Raw genomic sequence first — 18,556 nt, 5'->3', positions numbered from 1 at the left:
CCGGGTTGGCCGCTTTTAGTTGACGAGGGGAGCTTGTGATGATCGAGAAGAGGCGGTTTGGGCGCGGTGCCAGAGGGAGGAGGGAGTTTGTGGAGCCGGAGAGGATATGGGTCGTGGGCACCTCGCACATATCGGAACGGTCGGCCGCAGATGTGGGTCGGGTTGTGAACGCGGTTAAACCCGATAATGTCGTCGTCGAGCTCTGCAGGAGCAGGCAAGTAGCGGAATGGAAGTAGTGTCATGTATGGTTCATGCATCATCAGTACAAATTCTATTTTTGAGGACCTGATAGATTGATAATGCACTATAGATTACACCATCTCACATATTAATTTATTTCTTAATGTAAAACTTAATAAATTGGAAGGCCACATTTTATAATTCCACTACGAAATGTAAAACCGCATGAATATAGCCTCAATTCATAGTTAAATTATTAAATGGAGAAATGCATGAAAATATGAAATAGAAAACCATTTCAAATTAGTACCAACTCGGAATAAAGGAAATCATGGAACATAAATTACTTATTAATGATAATCATGTAGATGATGACATCCCAACATTTTTTTACCAAAATGCAAACCCACAACACCCGATAAATAAGCTCACTGGAGATGTTCCTAATCCTATTTAACTTTAAAGCCTAGAAAATGTGGTCTAAGAAAAGGAAACAAGAATGCTTTTATCTGGAATGGGCAAAAATCATATTATCTAATTTCTTGGTTGCGCCGCTTAGTTTTTTTTCATCCATAGCCCATAAACTTAACCACTTAATCATTCTCATTCACAGGGCCACAAGTCTTTTTCTTTATATAATACACTAGCTCTCAACTTAAGTTATATTGTTTGTGCAGTAACTTTTAGTTAATTAGTTCTTTTTCAATGTAAGTCTATTAAATCTTTCTTATTTTCAATAAGTACATCAAATCATTGAAATCAATATTAAGTTATTCTGAAAATTCTTCAATTAAGAGCAGTTGTAGCAATTAGTGGGATTAATTTGAAAGTACTTAAGACTTGCGGGGTCTAATAGTAATTTCTATGAGTTCAAGGAGTAATTTCATAATACGAAAATATGAAAGAGGTAAGAGACTAATGTGTACAACCTATATGTGAATAGTTGCTAAAAGTCAAGGGGGTCATGGCCATCCTCTGCCCCAACCCCCCTGCACCCTCCCCACAAAAAAAAAAAGCTCCACTATTGCTTAGAGATGCAAATCATGCAATTCATGATCCAGATAAGTGGTTTATGTTAGGAGTGCTTGGTTGGAAATTATCAGAATAGCAAATGTATGCACACTGTACGGTTTCAATGCATATACTAGGCGCAACAATTATCAATGTTTGTAAGTTATTCTGCTTTTACGCAAAAATAAAAATAAAAATAAAAATATAATCAAATAAAATAAAAATAAAAATAAAAAACTATTTTAATTTGCAAAGCACCAAACCAAATATGTATATTGAAATTTGGAATAAAATTTCTATAGAGAGCCCTCAATAGTAAATCATATAGGAAATAAGGAGACCGCAATACATGTCCCAACACAGATTTTAAGTTGATGATTGCACTAATTCTATATTCTGATTCTGTTTGATATTTTAACTGTCTCCATTGCTATTAACCAATTGCACTAATTTTGTATAATGGTTAGTGGGCCTCATATTATCTTTTCCTTCCTCTCTATATGTTTTCCTAAAGAGGGACTCTGTAGGATTTTTTTAAAAAGAAAATTAGATGTGGTTGCAACAACATGAAACTCCAATGAGTCCTATCTAAAGACAATTTTGTTGCACTATTGAAACACAATAACAACATTCTATTCTAGGATCTTTTATTTTTCTAACAGCTCTTTGTAATTGTAACAACTCAACCAAATTAGTGGATTGGAGGCTGGATGTAGTTAGAACGGCAGGAAACTCCAGCTATTCCAAATGAAGGCACACATTAGTTTGCTTCCTAACTTGTGTCTTTGCAGAATTCACTTTCAGGGCTGGAATTATGTATACATCCAATGAAGCTGATGATGGTCCATTGCTGAAATTGAATATGTTCTCATTGGGCGGTGATAAGTTTTTCGGAGCAATCAACCGGAGCATAAATTTGGGTACGTGTTATAAATTTTTCATCGTCATATGCTCACTAGCTCATAATTTGCACCTTGGATAATGCACTTTCTATATGATATGTCTTGAGTTGTATCTGTTTCTTGTATACTAAATTCTTTTTGTTTATGTATTTAGTACTGCTAGAATCATGGGACATTAAATGCTCATTGAGATAAAAGTGTTGTTAGGCAAGTGGAGCTCATGTGTTTATGAATGGGTTGTGGGATCCTTGCTAAATTGTGCTAGAGATGTTCCTTGATGATGGCTGTTACTCACCTTAATCCACTTGGGACTATACCTGCAACTGAACATTTGTACATTTCAAATTTAGCTGCCTACATTGATTCTCTTGAAATTGTTAGCTGTATTCAAGATGTCTCTCTAAGATGTCTCATTATATTATACATTTGATGTACATAGAGTAAAAATGTGCATCAAATCAATACTTGCAAAAATCACCTTGATGACCACCCTGATCAGTTGCCTGGGAACTCTGATGCACCTCAACCGAAAAGTGTAGTCAAGTGGCTATGCAACAATATATTCAGTTTGTTATATCTTTTGTAACTTAATTCTTAGCGGTCATCTGTAGGATTGTTATTTTTTCGTAACTCTTGCCCCCTTGTCCTATTCTTTTCTTCCCATGACGTTCACTTCGTATGTGATGCTCTGAGCGAGGATTTCGCATGGTTCCGGGTTCTAAACCATTCTAGCTACAACTAATTATTGAATTCATGAAGATTGTTGTGCATAAGATACTTCCATAGTACATGTTCAATGTGGAGGTAGTCACTTTGGGGGTTGCAACCTGTGGCATGTTCCATTGTTCATGCAGGACTCCATATGAATACTCTACCATGCAGTACTGATTCTATCATTCTACAGATGGTTCATAATCATGTGTAGCATAGCATTAGACTTCGTGTGACATAGCATTGCCATATCTCATAAATCAAACATAAATGATCTATCTTACTTTCTAGGTCAGATGGGTTTGTATGTTCAGAATGGTTAAACTTATCAGCTAACAGAATGATTGAGCAACCGAGTGGCTAGCTGGTAGTAGAAAGATTGTATGTTTGACATGATGACATGAGATAACTACCCTAAAAGTAGGCATACTCTTTATAATAATTAGTGAACCAGACTTTCTATGATGTACGCTCATTCAAGATGTTCAACTTCTTTATGCTCACATTAACTTGGACCATTGGAGGGTCTTTGATAGGTTTACCTTAGTAACCTTGCACTTTACTCAGATTGGTTCTGTACTTAAGACCCATTGAACTCCCAACTGGGTCTCATGTTCTTTCTAACAAGTGGTATTAGAGTCCAGATTCTGGGTTACGAGAGAGTAAGGACCAATGTCAGGTTAATCCACAAATAATCAATGTTGCCTGAGATTATGTGCTGGTGTGACTAAGGTCTCATTAGCGCACATGATGGAAGATCCTATGTATATTGGTAGTCATGTTGCTGCTCCATGGGTGTCTGTTTAGGCCGAGTCAGTGACGACGACTTATGGTTTTCCATGGAAGATTACATTCGAGGAGATTGCTAGTAATTATTGTGTGAGTATATTCCCACATTGAAAAGACATGAAGAGTAATGAGTTTAAATAAAAATCAGAGTCAATACCTAATAGCTCAAGTTTTTTTTATTGATTTTGGTTAACCTTATGCTAAAGTCTGAATTAACTGCAGGAGGGGCCCAAAGTTTCCCCAATGAAGACCTCTTGAAAATAGCAAAGACATTGTATTTGAGTCAACTTCAAGATTAATCATTGACGACCTCTCAACTTTCATGTGGACTTTTTAATATTTACTTTATCATTACACTCACACTTCTGGATTCACATTGTCAGATCTAATAGCATCAGTTATGGCTTGAGTAAAAGTGATCATTTTGTTCGAGTATTACCTTTTACCTACACGCATTTAACGATGGAGTTGTACAGTGGCTATGCTCTTGAAAATGCTAGCAATGACTAGTTCTTGAGTTCCCAGGAGTTGGTAATATGTTTACACTTTCATATCAATCGGAGTGCCAACTTGTCATTCTACAACCTCAGCAAATATACTTAGTGGAATACTTGAAGGGTCAGCTTATCATATATTGTTTTACAATTTGATTAATACTTGTTACTATACCTTTCTTCCTTTATCATGCTTAGTAGGCATCTATAAAATGTTATTAGCTATAAAAGGATCAACCTCTTTCTACCTTTAGCTTATTATTTACATGGTTCCTGAAGGATTAGACACTTGAGTTTGTTTAAGATAATGGAAAGAGAACTTACCAATAGGATAGAAAGGGCAATACTAATATTTTGTTATGTGAATAGCAGGGGGGCAAACGGCTCTTGCCTTACGATTGCTCCTAGCAGTCTTCTCTTCGAAGATTTCTGGTGGAGGGAACCGACCTTTTGGGGATGAGGTGAAATATATCTCCTTGAAGAATATTATCATCTGATCCAACGTAAATGTAGATTATTCTAGCTAGGATTACAAATTCTTACATATTTTTTATAGTTTCGTGCTGCTCGAAAAGCTTCTGAGGAGATTGGAGCTCAGATTGTATTAGGAGATCGCCCAATTGAGATTACCGTATGTATTTGTATTATGTGGAATCCCAATATACATGTTGTTCTCTTTTGTTGGAAGGAAACTATATAGCATGTTATTTTCTTTCAGCTTCAACGGGCGTGGAGCTCTCTCAAATGGAATGAGAAGTTGAAACTACTTACATCAATTTTCCGTGGTATAAGTTCATCCAAGCTAGCTGAGAGTAATTCAAAGGTTCGTTTTTATTCAAGTTCACTTCTCATTTTCATTTATATTTTATGTATTTGACTGCGATATTTAGTTTTAAGATCTGTCATACCAGACTATAGAAATACTTTTACACTATCATTTGAATTAAGCAGCCCTATCAGTGTTTGTGCTTCTTCCCTTGGTTAAGAGGAACTATAAGATTGTCTATTGATGTGAAGCTATCATATGAGTCTTGGACCGTAGATTTTGAGAAGGTGATGGAAAACCCTGATTCATCCTGAAACTCGAGGTTCCTTAAGCTAACCGTTCCACTTTAGTTGTTTAGTCTTAAAGGTTGCTTTTGCATTGTTTAGGGTTAGAGCCGTTAGTTGTAATTTCAGGATGTGCATGATTTAGCCACGTATAGTAAATAGGAAATATGGCGCATTGCACTGCTGTTCAGTTGTCAATTGTAGTTTTGCTTTCATGGTGGAACATCAAAAGCAAAGCCTTTGTCCCAAATTTTTAGGGCCGGTTTCATGAATCCTGTTCTTTCATTCAGTTATTTTCTGGACCACCTCCTGCTTAAGAGTGTTTGGGAAGGCTTTACTTTTTAAGCTTTAACTTGTGCTAGCTTTTAGTGGCTTTTGACTTTTTTTGATAAAAATGCTATAAAAATTGTTTGAGTAGAATAGTAATTTGTTTGGTCAAAGTTAGTTTTTTTAAATGGGCTTATAAGTTAGTTTTTTAAAAGTTGGGGTATACCAGAAACAGATAGAAATGAAAAAGCCAGCTTAAAAGGTAGTTTGACCAAACAATAAGCCTCCCAAACACCCTCATGTTATGATGTCTTATTTGACTTATAATGCAGTTACAAGTTTTATCACTTTGATGTAGGGCCAAGAAATGGATGTCAGCCCATTTGAGCTATATAAACAACTGAGCATTTCATATCCTTCTCTGCTGCAGCCTCTCATACATGAGCGTGACACGGTAAACTGTTTTCTTGTCAGCACTGTGTATACATAGGGTTTTTTGAATATTAGTCCCCCAAATATTTTATATTTGGAATTAGTCCCCAAAACTTTCATATTTTGAAATTAGTCCCCCCAATCTTGATATTTTGAAATTAGTACCCCAAATCTTAGGTGTTTCGAAATTAGTTCCCCAAATCTTCATATTCTGAAAGTAGTCCCTCAAATGTTTTAGGGGTATTGAAATTAGTCCTTTCGTTAGCATGACGTTGAAAGATTTGGGGGCTTATTTCAAAACACATAATAGATTTGAGGGACGAATTTCAAAATATCAAGATTTGGGAGACTAATTTCAAAATACTTAGATCTGGAGGACTAACTTCAAAATATGAAAGATTGTGTGGGCTAATATTGAAAAACCCCATCTATATATTGACTAAGAATTTACTTATTTTATTGGATGTGATAACTTTCTGCAACCTCCCATACATGGACTTGACAGGGTATCAATTTCTTATCAACCAACTAAAATTCACATAAACATCGTATAAATCTGTGTATTGACCGGATAGAATCTCTACTGTTTTCTTTGATGTGATTATTTTCTGCATCCTCATACATGAACCTGCCAACCGTATCTATTTCTGATCAACTGACACAAAAAACCACATAAATATTGTGTACCCTTTTATATATGTAGTGACACGATGTCTGTTTCTAATCAACTAACATTAAAAATCACATATATGTCGTGATGTTTCTTCATCATGTCCTGTATATTTATGTACTTACTATAGAGATATACTATTTCCTTTGATGTGATAATTTTCTTGCCTCTAATACATGAACATATGTGGCACAACATCTTTGTCCAATTGCACCAAAATTCACATGAGATATCGGGTATACCTATGCATTGACTGTATATAATCTTGTAGTTTCTTTGATGCAATAATTTTCTCTATCACTCATACATGAATGTGACTATTATGAGACTATCTATTTCTTGTCAATAACTCTGAATAAATGCCATGTGTATCGAGGTATTGGCCAGATAGAATCTACTATTTTCTTTGATGTGACGGCATCCTTTTGTGCATGAACATGACACATATCTGCTACCTATCAACTTACACTTAAATTAACATAAATATCGTGTATATCTATGTAGCGACTAGATAGAATCTTCTGGCGCTGATGATTTTTTTTCACACTATGGATTCACCTGTTGACAAAAATGAAGTAATTTCCACTTCGTGTTTTCAGTATCTTGCATGGTCTTTGAAGAGGAGTAAAGCTGTGAATAATAGTAAGATAGTTGTAGGAATCATCGGTAAAGGGCACATGAATGGTGTTATTTATGCCTTAATTTCCGACCAAGGTAACTTGCGTTTTCGCGATGTCGCTGGAAGAACGTCTTCTGATGGTTCGAACACTTGGGTCAGTTCTCTCGTCAAGGGTCTCGTTAGAGACACCATCTTAGGGTTTGTTCTCTGGGCTCTTTATGAACAGTTGAAGAGTACATTTTGAAGCTTTCTCTTAACAAAGGTTGTTATTATTAATGTACTTTGAAGTTGTAAAATTCTATTTTTTTTTCCCTCTGTGAATCATGATCATAATTCTATTGTTTACTTCAATTGTTCAAAACAAATGAATTTTTATCAACTGTCTAGTATTATAGTTGTTTTGAGATTGCAGGTATTAGAAACTAATACACATATATCCTTGAACACTAATTGCCCTTATTACTAAAAGCTATTAGGTTTGAAGCTCCATAATAATAAAGTCATTCTACCAGGGCAAAGCGGGATGAGAATTAAACAAATTAAACATATTGAAAATCTCTAAAAAGAATGATTGAACAAATTAAAAACGCAGAACATAACTCTCGAGATAAACGCCCTAAACTGTATAGGCCAACTCCCAAGTACAAGTAGGTCTCTTTCTTTGTTCATGTTGCCGCTGAAATGTTTCTCAGACGGAAAACAACCTTGTAATGACGTATCCAGGTCGATATTTTGTTTCGACCCACAAACTAATTAATTTGAAATCCTTCTATCTGTTGATATAAATGGAATATTGGAGGATTCATGCGAAAATATTCTTTGGAAGAATATCATTTTTATAGTTGAGTATTAGTCTCACATTGACTAATTGAATGCGTTTTAGTTGGTTTAAATTAACATACGGTTATATAGTATAACAAATATGTCAGCATGTACACTTGGGTTGGCAATGCTAGCGAGCGTGCAAATGCGAGTGACCCCGAGTGCGTCGGTTCAAGCGCGTAGTCCCAGGCATGCTCTTTTTGCATGTGCAACATTTTTCTAGCCTAATTAAATGTTTCGTACGTTACGAGTGGTATGAGGTTTGAATGATAATTAATGTAGATGTTATACAAATGTTGCACTAACTGACCATTACTATTATTAGAGGCCTTGTCTAACCCCCTCAGCTCACTAAAACCCCTATATAAGGAGCCTCCTTTATCCATTTGAGAGACACTGAAAATCAAACTAGTTTTGGAGATTTTGGCGAAGTGAAGTGGCAATCGAGGTGTTCAACAGAAGAGAACGCTTCGTTGGACTGCAACCAAAAGCGCTTCATTGCGTCTCATCCTCAGAAATATTATGCAGACCCAACGCTACCATATGTGGAGCATAATTTTTTCAAGGCTAGCACTCTATTTAGAGGGTGATTTGGCATATTTATAATGTAGTTTATTCCCTAAGTTACTGCTACGGAAATCTTATTAGTTTTTTGCTCTTTGTCTTTATTCCATTGTGGTTTGTTCTGCTTTGGTGTTTCCTTTATATTGGATCTGCTTTTATTTGCACTTTTTCCTACAATCTTGAAGAAATTAGTAATATATGAAGTTAAGTCTTCTATCTGAAGAGTTGGTTTTAGTGCCTTTGCCCCCTAAAAAATGGACATGTGTGGAATGCTAGAGAAGTTCATGGACCAGTTCTTCAAATGTTGGCAGCAAAGTATGAAGATTTGACTGATGACTAAGGGGCTATTGACAATGACACTATCGGAACGCCCAAAACCCGACAAAAAAAGAACCCAATAGTTTAGAGAAAATTGCACAGCGGATGTAGAAGGATCAAATAGCCAGAGGATGTATTTTGTTGGCTGTGTCCAATGCGCTCTTCGATGTCTATTGTCTTCTTCAGCCACTGCTAAGGCACTATGTGATGAGCTAGACAGAAAATACAATATTGAAGATCTCAGTCTTAACAAGTATTCTGTGTCCAAATTTTTGAAATTTTAAATTGTCGAGGGTAAATTTGTGACAGAATAAGCACATGAGCTTCTGATCATTCTTCATGTTTTTTGGGAAGCTAAAATGGAGCTTTTGGAAAGTTTCAAGTTATGATAACCATCTAGCAATTTCCTCATACTTGGGAGAGTTTTGGAATGTCTTTCAAGCATCAAAAGGCAAAAATAAATCTCAATGACTTGATGATTGCCATAGCCATAGAGGAAGAGCATAAGAATCAAAAACATGTTGTGCTTGTTGAGCACCAACCCAAAGTAAATGCTATAACTTTGGAGAAAAAGTTTAAAAACAAACCTAATAGCAAACCTAATGACAAAATCAAAGCTATGGCTAAGATCCAAAAGAAACCAAAAGCAAACAAATAATGTTGAAATTGTGGACATGTTGGACATTAGGCTAAAGTTTGTCCTACAAAGAAAGCTAAATCAAACCTAGCGTCTACTAGCTAGGCTCATATTAGGGTATGTGTTTGTTAACCTCGAATTGCTATCTATTTATGAATCCAATTAGTGGTTAGTAGACACTAGTGCAAATGTACACATTTATATTGACAAATTGTTGTTGTGTCTTTCTAACCTGCACATGAAAATACCTTGAAGATGGGGAACCAATATGCATCTGACGTGTTAGGATATGGACGAGTTGACCTGAAGTTCTCTTCAAGGCGGGTTCTGTTATTACACAGGGTGCATCATGTTTTTACTATTCGATGCAACATAATTAGAGGTTCATGCTCAGATAAGGAGGGTTATAAATTTTCTTTTAAATGTAATAAAGTGGTTATGTTGCATTCTAGACTTTTATTTTAAGGGCTATGATTTTGATAGAATGTATAAGGTTAAAGTTGAATTTGTTTTAAGTTTTGAATTGAATAAAAAATTTATTTCTAATTATTCTGTTAGTAACAATATTGAATCATCTTAAATTTAGCATAAATGTCTTGGTCATGTTAATTTTAGTTTTCTAAAAGAATGATGAATCTTAATTTGATTACTAAACACTCTATAGATCACAACAAAAAATATCAAGTATGTGTAACCACTAAACAAACAAGGAAACTATTCACTCTTTTGATAGGAATTTAGAATTGCTTAATTTAGTTCATGCTGATATTTATGAATTTAATGGTGTTTTGACCAAAGACATGAAGAAATACTTTATCACTTTTATTGAATATTAATACAAATATTGTTATGTTTACTTGCTTAAGACCAATGATGAGGCCTCAAGAAAAATTTATTATTTTTAAGAATGAGACTGAAACTCAAACTAGTAAGAAACTTAAAAGGTTAAGATCTTATAAAGGAGGATAATATATATCGAACTAGTTTATTCTTCTATATCAATCTTTTAAAATATACTTGGAAGTTCTGGAACTTCTAAACATGTGTAGGGAGTAGCTTTGAATACGGCTTGCCATGTTCTGAATAAAGTCCCTCAAAAGCATAAGGAAAGTAGCCATTTGAACTTTGAAGAGGTCAAAAGGTCAGCTTGAAATATCTTAAAGTGTGGGATGTCTTGCAAAAGTACTAATCTCAAAATACAAAAGGAAAAATCTAGGTCCTAAGACAGTGGACGCTATCTTCCTAGGTTATGTGAAAATACTAATGCATTGATAATCTTAATGGTCAAGTCTAAAATCTCTAGCATAGATGTTAACAAAATTATTGAATTTCGTGATGCAATATTTTTTGAGGATGTTTTCTCTATGAAACTGGAATGCCTCAAAATATTTCTACTGAAAATCATGTCTCTATCTCGATTTTCATTCCCGATCATGTGGAAAGGTTGATAAATGTTAGGGCAGAAAGTTCTAAATCCATATCTAAAAGATCTGAGGATTTAGATGAACCTAGAAGGAGTAAGAGAACAAGAATGTCTAGGATTTTAGAAGTGACTTTGATGTTTATAATATCGATGAGTATCCTACTTCATACATATCTCCTATAGCCTCAAAAGAGTCTAAGCAGTGGAGGATGTTATCGAAAGTGAGATGGGTTCTACTGTCTCTAATGAGACATGAGAATTAGTTAATCTACCTCTTGGCTGCAAGACAATTCTATGTAAACAGATCTTTAAAAGAAAATTGAAACTATATGGAATCGTAGGAAAGTTTAAGACCAAACTTATTGCCACGGGGTTCAAGCAAGTTGAAGAAATTTATTTCTTTGATACTTACTCTCTAGTTCACTATCAACTAGATGGATGTGAAAATTGCTTTTCTTCGTGGAATTTTCGAAGAAGAGATTTATATGGATTAGCCTGAGGGATTCATAGCACTGGTTACGAAAGGAAAGTATAGTTTTTGAAGTCTCTATGGAGTTAAACAAGCTCATAAACAATGATATAAAAGGTTTGATTCAACTATCACTGCTTTTAATTTCAGTATGGTTGAGCCTGATAAGTGTAGCAAAGTAAGAGGTGATTCATTTTACTCTTTTGTGTATTTATGTTGATGATATTCTATTATTTGGTCCAACATTGGGAAAATCAATGAGACTAACTCATTCTTGAGTAGTAAGTTTGATATGAAAGACTTGGGCGTCGTTGATGTGATTCTTAGCCTTAAATTGATTAGATCAGCCAATGACATAGCAATTTCTCAATCTCACTACATTGAAAAGATTTTTGAGAAATTTAGCTATGAGAATTGTAAACCGTCAAAACTTTGTACAATCCTTCAGTTACTCTCTACAAGAATGCAAGTGGGACTCTGTGTCTCAGTTGAAATATTCTTAGACTATTGGAAGCTTGATGTATATTGCAAATTGTGTAAGACCAGATAATTCATACTCAGTTTCTAAATTAAATAGATACACTATCTATCCAAATAGGACTCATTGGGAGCCCTTGGATAGAGTACTTTCTGTTGTGCGCGGCGGAAGTCAAAACCAAACCGATGTGCTTCGAGAGACCAAATCAAACAACTGTCGAGAGAAGGCCAAACAATGCAAAATAACGGCACAAACTTAAATAACCAATTTTAACGTGGTTCGGCAAGTTGCCTACGTCCACGGGGCAAGAAGGGGATGGAGTTTTTACTAATAGAGAAGAAGAGTACAAACTGAGATTACAAATCACTCGAAGTCACTAATTAATCTCACCAACAAATCTCTAATTCTCTCCAAATAAAACCCTAACCAATAGCTCAGAAAATCTCTTTTCTGTGCTCCAAATATCCCTAATTCGCTGCTCAATTCTCTCTTCCAATCGTTCGATATATATAGAAATCCTAAAATCAAAAATATATTAGGAATTCTAAAACTAAAAACAAAACAGATTAGGAATCCTAATAAACCGTTATCAAAATAGATTTGGAATCCTGTTACCAAAACAGATTAGGAATCCCAATAACCTGTTACCAAAACAAATTAGGAAACATATTAGGAACCTGCTATCCAACAATTCTCCACATCGGTGAAGTTTTTCCAAAACCGAGCCGACACCAATATCAACCAAACGTTTCACTTGTTGCGTCCAGTATTAAGTGGAACAAATCTACGACAACAGACTCAATCCACAACAAGTCGAGAACCCAAACGAGAATGCGAACAAACTCTAAATATCGATATCAACTCACCAAACCGGCTGCATCATAAATGACTGTCCACGTATCCTCTTGTCTAAGGAATTAAGCCTTCACGTAGTTCACCAAATGACCTCCAAATACCCTCAATCCAATAGAAGAGTTCTTAACTCTTTACCAACAAATCTGCGGCTGATAGCTCTCCCAATTGCCCTAAAGTGAAACAAACCAAACATCTCCACTTGAGGTGAATCAACGGCCATATCTAAATGCAAACTATATCCACTAGCTGCACTCGAATCCAAAACCAACTCATCATCTGCATTCAAATCCAAATAACCCCCAAACTATGTCACCTCAGCTGGAATCCCAAATGATGCAATATGATCTGGACTATGTAGAGTAATCTTCACCTAACGTGGAGTAGCATCATCCTCTATCCGCTGTGATATCCCAATGATTTGATCAACACTCTTTACCCGTCGAGAGTCAAATGTGACATACCTACTCAGAACAAAATCAGAGTCTCCTAACTGATAATCAAAAGAACCTCTGAATCCTAAACATGCAATCAGATCAAATCTCACATCCTTAGTGTGACCAAATGTTGGACAACTAAACATTCGACGCAATCCAAAATCTAAAGCAGCTCCACCAGATCTAATAAATCCAAACGCAATAGTTGGCAACCTATGACTAAGATGACCCAAATATGTCGAAGCTCCAAAACTCCTCTACAATCCAATTATCGACAATAAATGTTAATCCTCCTCTAATAAGGAACGATCCATAAAAATTGTCATCTCATCTCATCGCCCCAATGTCTCCACTCTAATGAAATGTCTCAAACTACCGTGAGCTTGGTACAAATGCAAGAAAGAACCCCTACTAAGAATAAAACGATGGGTTACCTTTCTGCCAACACACTTCCTCCATCTGTTGTTAACTTCTAGAACTTCAAACCAACGAGACTTGGTTGTAACCCACTAATGCCTAGAATAGTCCCTAACTGGGAAAACCAAATACCTCCTAACGATGCCTCCTTGGAAGGCCCCCAAATGACTGAATAAACACTACCTAAAAGACCATTCGATCGATGGATAGAAGTGCCAAACTTCACCTCGGTCTTCTTGCTTATACCAATGTGCTCAAAGAACTTTAATCTATAGGTCAAAGCACTCCTCAACAAACCATGCACGACATAACCAATCAAATATCCCAGCCTCAACAAATGCTATAGTCTAGACAAATCTAAAGAAGTCATCAGATCTCTACCAATCACCATGCTCCCAATCAAATAGTATAAATTCTTTCTCCTGACACCATTCATCACAATCATGGACCCAAATGTGACCTTCAAACATGCATTCTCTAAGATCATCCTATAACCTGCTGCCTCCAAAACTCCAAGTGAAATGATATTCTTCTTCAACTGAGGAACCAACCTCACTTCATCCAACTCGCGAATCACTTCGTCATACATCCTAATACAAACGGTATTGATACCACCAATAGGGTATTCATGATCATTACTCATAAGCATGACATCTCCTCTTTCTAACTTCTGAAAGCTGGAGAACCAATCCCTCCTAGGATAAATATGGTAAGAAGCACTCGAATCTAACATCCACTCTGTAGAGTCGGCAACACAAACTGATGGTACTGCTAATGAATAGCCCGAAGAATTCGAATCTGAATTGTCACCACTATCCTTGACAACATTCACCTCTGAAGCTTGAATAGCTTTTCCCTTATTCTTCCCGGCTCGATTAACCAACTTTAGGCATTCGGTTTTCCAATGTCAATCCTCTTTACAAATGGCACACTGATTCCTATGAACTCCAGGATGTGCCCCTCTAGACTACGATCTCCTACTACGGTTTGGATTCTTTACTCTTACGACCAATGCCTCTGCTACCGACTCAACTAAAGTCTCCTTATCCTTCTTTCGAAGTTGATAATTCACAAGTGCAACAGTGACCTCACTATATAAAAGAGATGTCTTCCTATTAATAAGAGTAAGAACGAAGGTCTCATATTCCTTGTCGGGCAAGGAACTCAACAATAACAATGCCTTATCCTCATCTTCAATCATCACATCTACATTCATCAAATCCGTAAGAAGTTTCAAGTAGTGGTTCATGTGATCACCAATGGAGGTTCCTTTCTTCAATTGGTAGCGATAAAGTCTCATCCTCAAATGCAAGCGGTTCTCTACACTCTTGGTCAAATACTTAATCTTAAGGATCTTCCAAATCTTCTTAGCCGAAGTTTCATTGATCACATCATATTTTAAATCTCGAGTCAAGTAAGATCTAATCACACCACACCCCGTTCTATTCATCTTCTTTCAAACCTTCTTCTCAATGTCGTCTGGTTTTCCGTCCAACTCCAATGTGTCTTCCAAATTTTGCACGTTGAGCGCATCCAAGAATTCACATCTCCAAATACTAAAATTATTTGTGCCATTAAACTTCTCCACATCTATTTTCATAGAGTGTATATTCAAACTTTGGACGGTCTTTACGCCGAAAGTACCTTCCACAACTCCTTCTTTCTCGATCATCTTTCTCAAAGCACCAACAAACCAAAGCAGAACAAACAAAGAATAGATCCAAAATTAAAAAAAATAGTCTTTACCAAAAAGATCCCACCTTTATCACCAAACGAAGCCCTATACAAGCCTCCAAAATGATCTACTCCTCCAAATAGCCCAAGTGTAGTCCGAGCTCTGGTACCACTTGTTGTGCACAGTGAAAGCCAAAACCAAACCAATGTGCTTCGAGAGACCAAATCAAACAAACGCCGAGAGAAGGCCAAACAATGCAAAATAACGGCACAAACTCAAACAACCAATTTTAACGTGGTTCGATAAGTTGCCTACGTCCACAGGGCAAGAAGGGGATGGAGTTTGCACTAATAGAGAATAAGAGTACAAACTGAGATTACAAATCACTTGAACTCACTAATTAATCTCACCAACAAATCTCTAATTCTCTCCAAATATAAAACTCTAACCAATAGCTTAGAAAATACCTCTTTTCTGTGCTCCAAATATCCCCAATTCGCTGCTCAATTCTCTCTTCTAATCGTTCCATATATATAGAAATCTTAAAACCAAGAACATACTAGGAATTCTAAAATAAAAAACAAAACAGATTAGGAATCCTAATAACCTGCTACCAAAATAGATTTGGAATATTGTTACCAAAATAGATTAGGAATCCTAATAATCTGTTATCAAAATAAATTAGGGAACATATTAGGAACCTACTATCCAACACTTACGTACCTGAAGGGAACAATTTTCCTTGCGATGCATTATAGTAGATTGCCTCATATTCTGGAGGGGTACAATAATGCTAGCTGGATTGCTATGGATTCTGGTAGTAATGTACAATGTATGGATTACCTTGGGTGGCGGCATTGTCGCTTAGAGGTCTATCAAATAGACCATTTTGTCTTGGAGTACTTTTGAGGTTGAGTTGTGTGCTTTGGATGCTACTAGTTTAGAAGCTAAATAGCTTAAGGGACTTATGTTCGAGTTGCCCATGATCAGCAAGCCTATTTCCGCAATATTTGTGCATTGTGGCAATATGACCACAATTGTAAGGATTAAGAGTTCAAAGTACAACCATAAGACTCAAGGTAATATCCAAGTGCGGATAAAAACCATGAAAGTGTTTGTGGATGAACGAGTGGTAGCTATGTATTTTGTCAAGTCCAAGGACAAGACCGCAGATCCCTTTACTAAAGGACTTGAGTTGTCATGGTTCTTAAATTCAGATTAGGGACGAGATTGAGACCCTTATCTAATTCATCGATAGTAGCAACCCATTCTATCTGAGTAGAGATCCCAAAAAGTTTGTTCAATGCGGTAACAACAAGTTGTTTGGTCAATGGAACACCTTATCATTTATTGATACTAAGTATCTAAGTCTATCCCCAAGTATACTTGGAAGGCGGCGTTTATTGCTAGGACAATAAGAGAGTTTGACTCTAAATGAGATCAAGTCTTTAAGATGAGATGCAAGTAAAGCATTTCCGGAGATGTCCAAAAATATGGACATGATTGTGTAGCCGCAATTAGAGGAAGTGGGTTACGAGGTTCGAATAACAGTTACGAGGTCTAAAAAGGATAATGATGCATGGCTATAATGCATTATCCCTAAAAATGTTCATGAAAAGGATAAGAACACATGATCATAATGCCTCAAACATTACAGGGTTTGAATGTCAGTTAATGCAAACATTACAAACAATGAAGTAACTAGTCGGTACTATCATTCAAGGCCTTTTCTGACCTCTTAGCTCACCAGAAACCCTATATAAAGAGCCTCCTCTGTTCATTTGAAACACACCGAAAATCAAACTCTCTACTTGATTTTCTTCTGTAATCCTCTAATTAGTTCTTTAGCTGCTGGTTTTGGAGACTTTAGTGAATTGAAGTGGCACTCGAGGTGTTCAACATAAGAGAGACTACAGCGGTCTCATCCTTGGAAGTACCATAGGTGAGACATAATTTCTTCAAGGTTAGTCCTCTATTTAGAAGGTAATTCGACATTTCTGTAATGTATTTCTTCCCTAAGTTTACTGCTATGATAATCTTACTAATTTTTTGCTCTTTGTCTTTATTCCGTTGTGGTTTTTCTGTTTTGGTGTATCCTTTATATATAATATGTTTTTATCTGCACTTTTTCCTACACTATCTTCTCAACATGGAAAATATGCAAACTGTCACAAATATTATTTTACATGTGGACCTCACGTTTCTCTTGAACATGATAATTTGGACTCAAATGAGCATCTAAAGATGATACGCATGACACGTGTTTTCCCTTTGAGACTAGGTGTTGTATATCTTCTGATACTATATTGATATCATCTTAGATATGATCTGTCCAAATGCTTCGTCTAATTTTGCTTAAGATACAAGGTTCAAAGAATTAAGGTCCAGATTTTCCTACAGATAATGCATTTACTTTCTGTCCAAGTTCTTTGTTATATAGTAACTTGAGGAGCAAACTCTAAAGAATTCAACTAATACATGAATACGTATTGTATCCTTAGCATTTCCATCAATGCTAAGGATACAACTTTTATCTATAAAAAAGGATATACCATGACGAGCAAACCTGAAAACGAGAAACTGGAGAAAGTTATGCATGCATTGAGTTCATCCATCCCAAACGATCGATATATCGGAAAGGCCATCATTAGCTTTCATCTCTATCACTAAGCTAATAACAATATTGTGAAGGTTGTCCATCAAACGGAAACATATACTCGATCAAGAATATTTCAAAATAGCTTTATGATAAGTAGTTAAATGTAATATTTTTTCCTTATCCATCAACTAAGTCAAATCAATTAAATAATGAAAAGCTAAATTTGATCATTAATTTTCCATAAATCTGATACCACTATACGTCTTGTAGGAAAAAACAAGCACTCGCCGTGAGATGGTTAATGGTACCAAATCTATTGTCAAATTTTATTTTGCTTTATTTTTTCAATTCTTTATGCTTGGTGCATGTTTCATTTAGCAAATATATATTTAAGTAAGTATTTGGATTAAGCATAGTCGAAAGTCTAATGAATCCAGTATTTGTGCCATATATACGTAGTTTCTTCTTTTTTTTTTTTAAACAAAGGGAAAGACAATTAAGTAACTTTGCAAACATTCCCATCTAACATGAGGGATTACTGTAGGAATGAAGGGGGATCTTCAATCCACACCATATACCCATTATCGTTCGAAGACTCTTGAGCACTGCATGCCAGACGATGAGCCACATTACCTTGACGCCTTACTGCCTTAAACTTCCATGTTAAAAGTTGCTTACATTGCCTATAGATGTCCTCTGCAAGATGAACATAAGGAGAAAAGAAGTTCTTTTCTTGTTGG

The 18,556-nt window shown here is 35.9% G+C and overlaps 1 protein-coding gene across 5 annotated transcripts; it reads left to right on the top strand.

Annotated features, from left to right (window-relative positions):
- LOC109825567 (traB domain-containing protein) lies at positions 1–7,481 on the top strand. 5 transcript variants are annotated; one of them, XM_020392434.1, is made up of 7 exons: positions 1–214; positions 1,996–2,111; positions 4,460–4,548; positions 4,644–4,718; positions 4,806–4,910; positions 5,763–5,858; positions 7,106–7,481. In XM_020392434.1, exons 1-7 carry the CDS (start codon positions 39–41, stop codon positions 7,367–7,369), a joined length of 921 nt encoding a protein of 306 aa, XP_020248023.1. In that variant the 5' UTR covers positions 1–38; the 3' UTR covers positions 7,370–7,481. The 5 variants fall into 5 exon arrangements, with proteins under 5 accessions (XP_020248023.1, XP_020248016.1, XP_020248035.1 ...); XM_020392427.1 differs by having other exon boundaries at positions 4,457–4,548; XM_020392446.1 differs by having other exon boundaries at positions 76–214; positions 1,983–2,111.

This window comes from Asparagus officinalis, chromosome 1 (genome assembly GCF_001876935.1).
Source record: "Asparagus officinalis chromosome 1, Aspof.V1, whole genome shotgun sequence".
Taxonomy (NCBI): domain Eukaryota; kingdom Viridiplantae; phylum Streptophyta; class Magnoliopsida; order Asparagales; family Asparagaceae; genus Asparagus; species Asparagus officinalis.
The sequence above is the reverse complement of the archived record's forward strand: the minus strand, read 5'-3'. Positions and strand labels throughout refer to the sequence as shown.

What these genes read in the sequence shown, in the direction of transcription:
- LOC109825567 (XM_020392427.1), top strand. Translation starts at nt 39, where the DNA reads ATGATCGAGAAGAGGCGGTTTGGGCGCGGTGCCAGAGGGAGGAGGGAG. An exon ending in CAACCGGAGCATAAATTTGG is followed by an intron (nt 2,112 to 4,456) that starts GTACGTGTTATA and finishes TTATGTGAATAG; the next exon opens with CAGGGGGGCAAACGGCTCTT. An exon ending in ACCGACCTTTTGGGGATGAG is followed by an intron (nt 4,549 to 4,643) that starts GTGAAATATATC and finishes TATTTTTTATAG; the next exon opens with TTTCGTGCTGCTCGAAAAGC.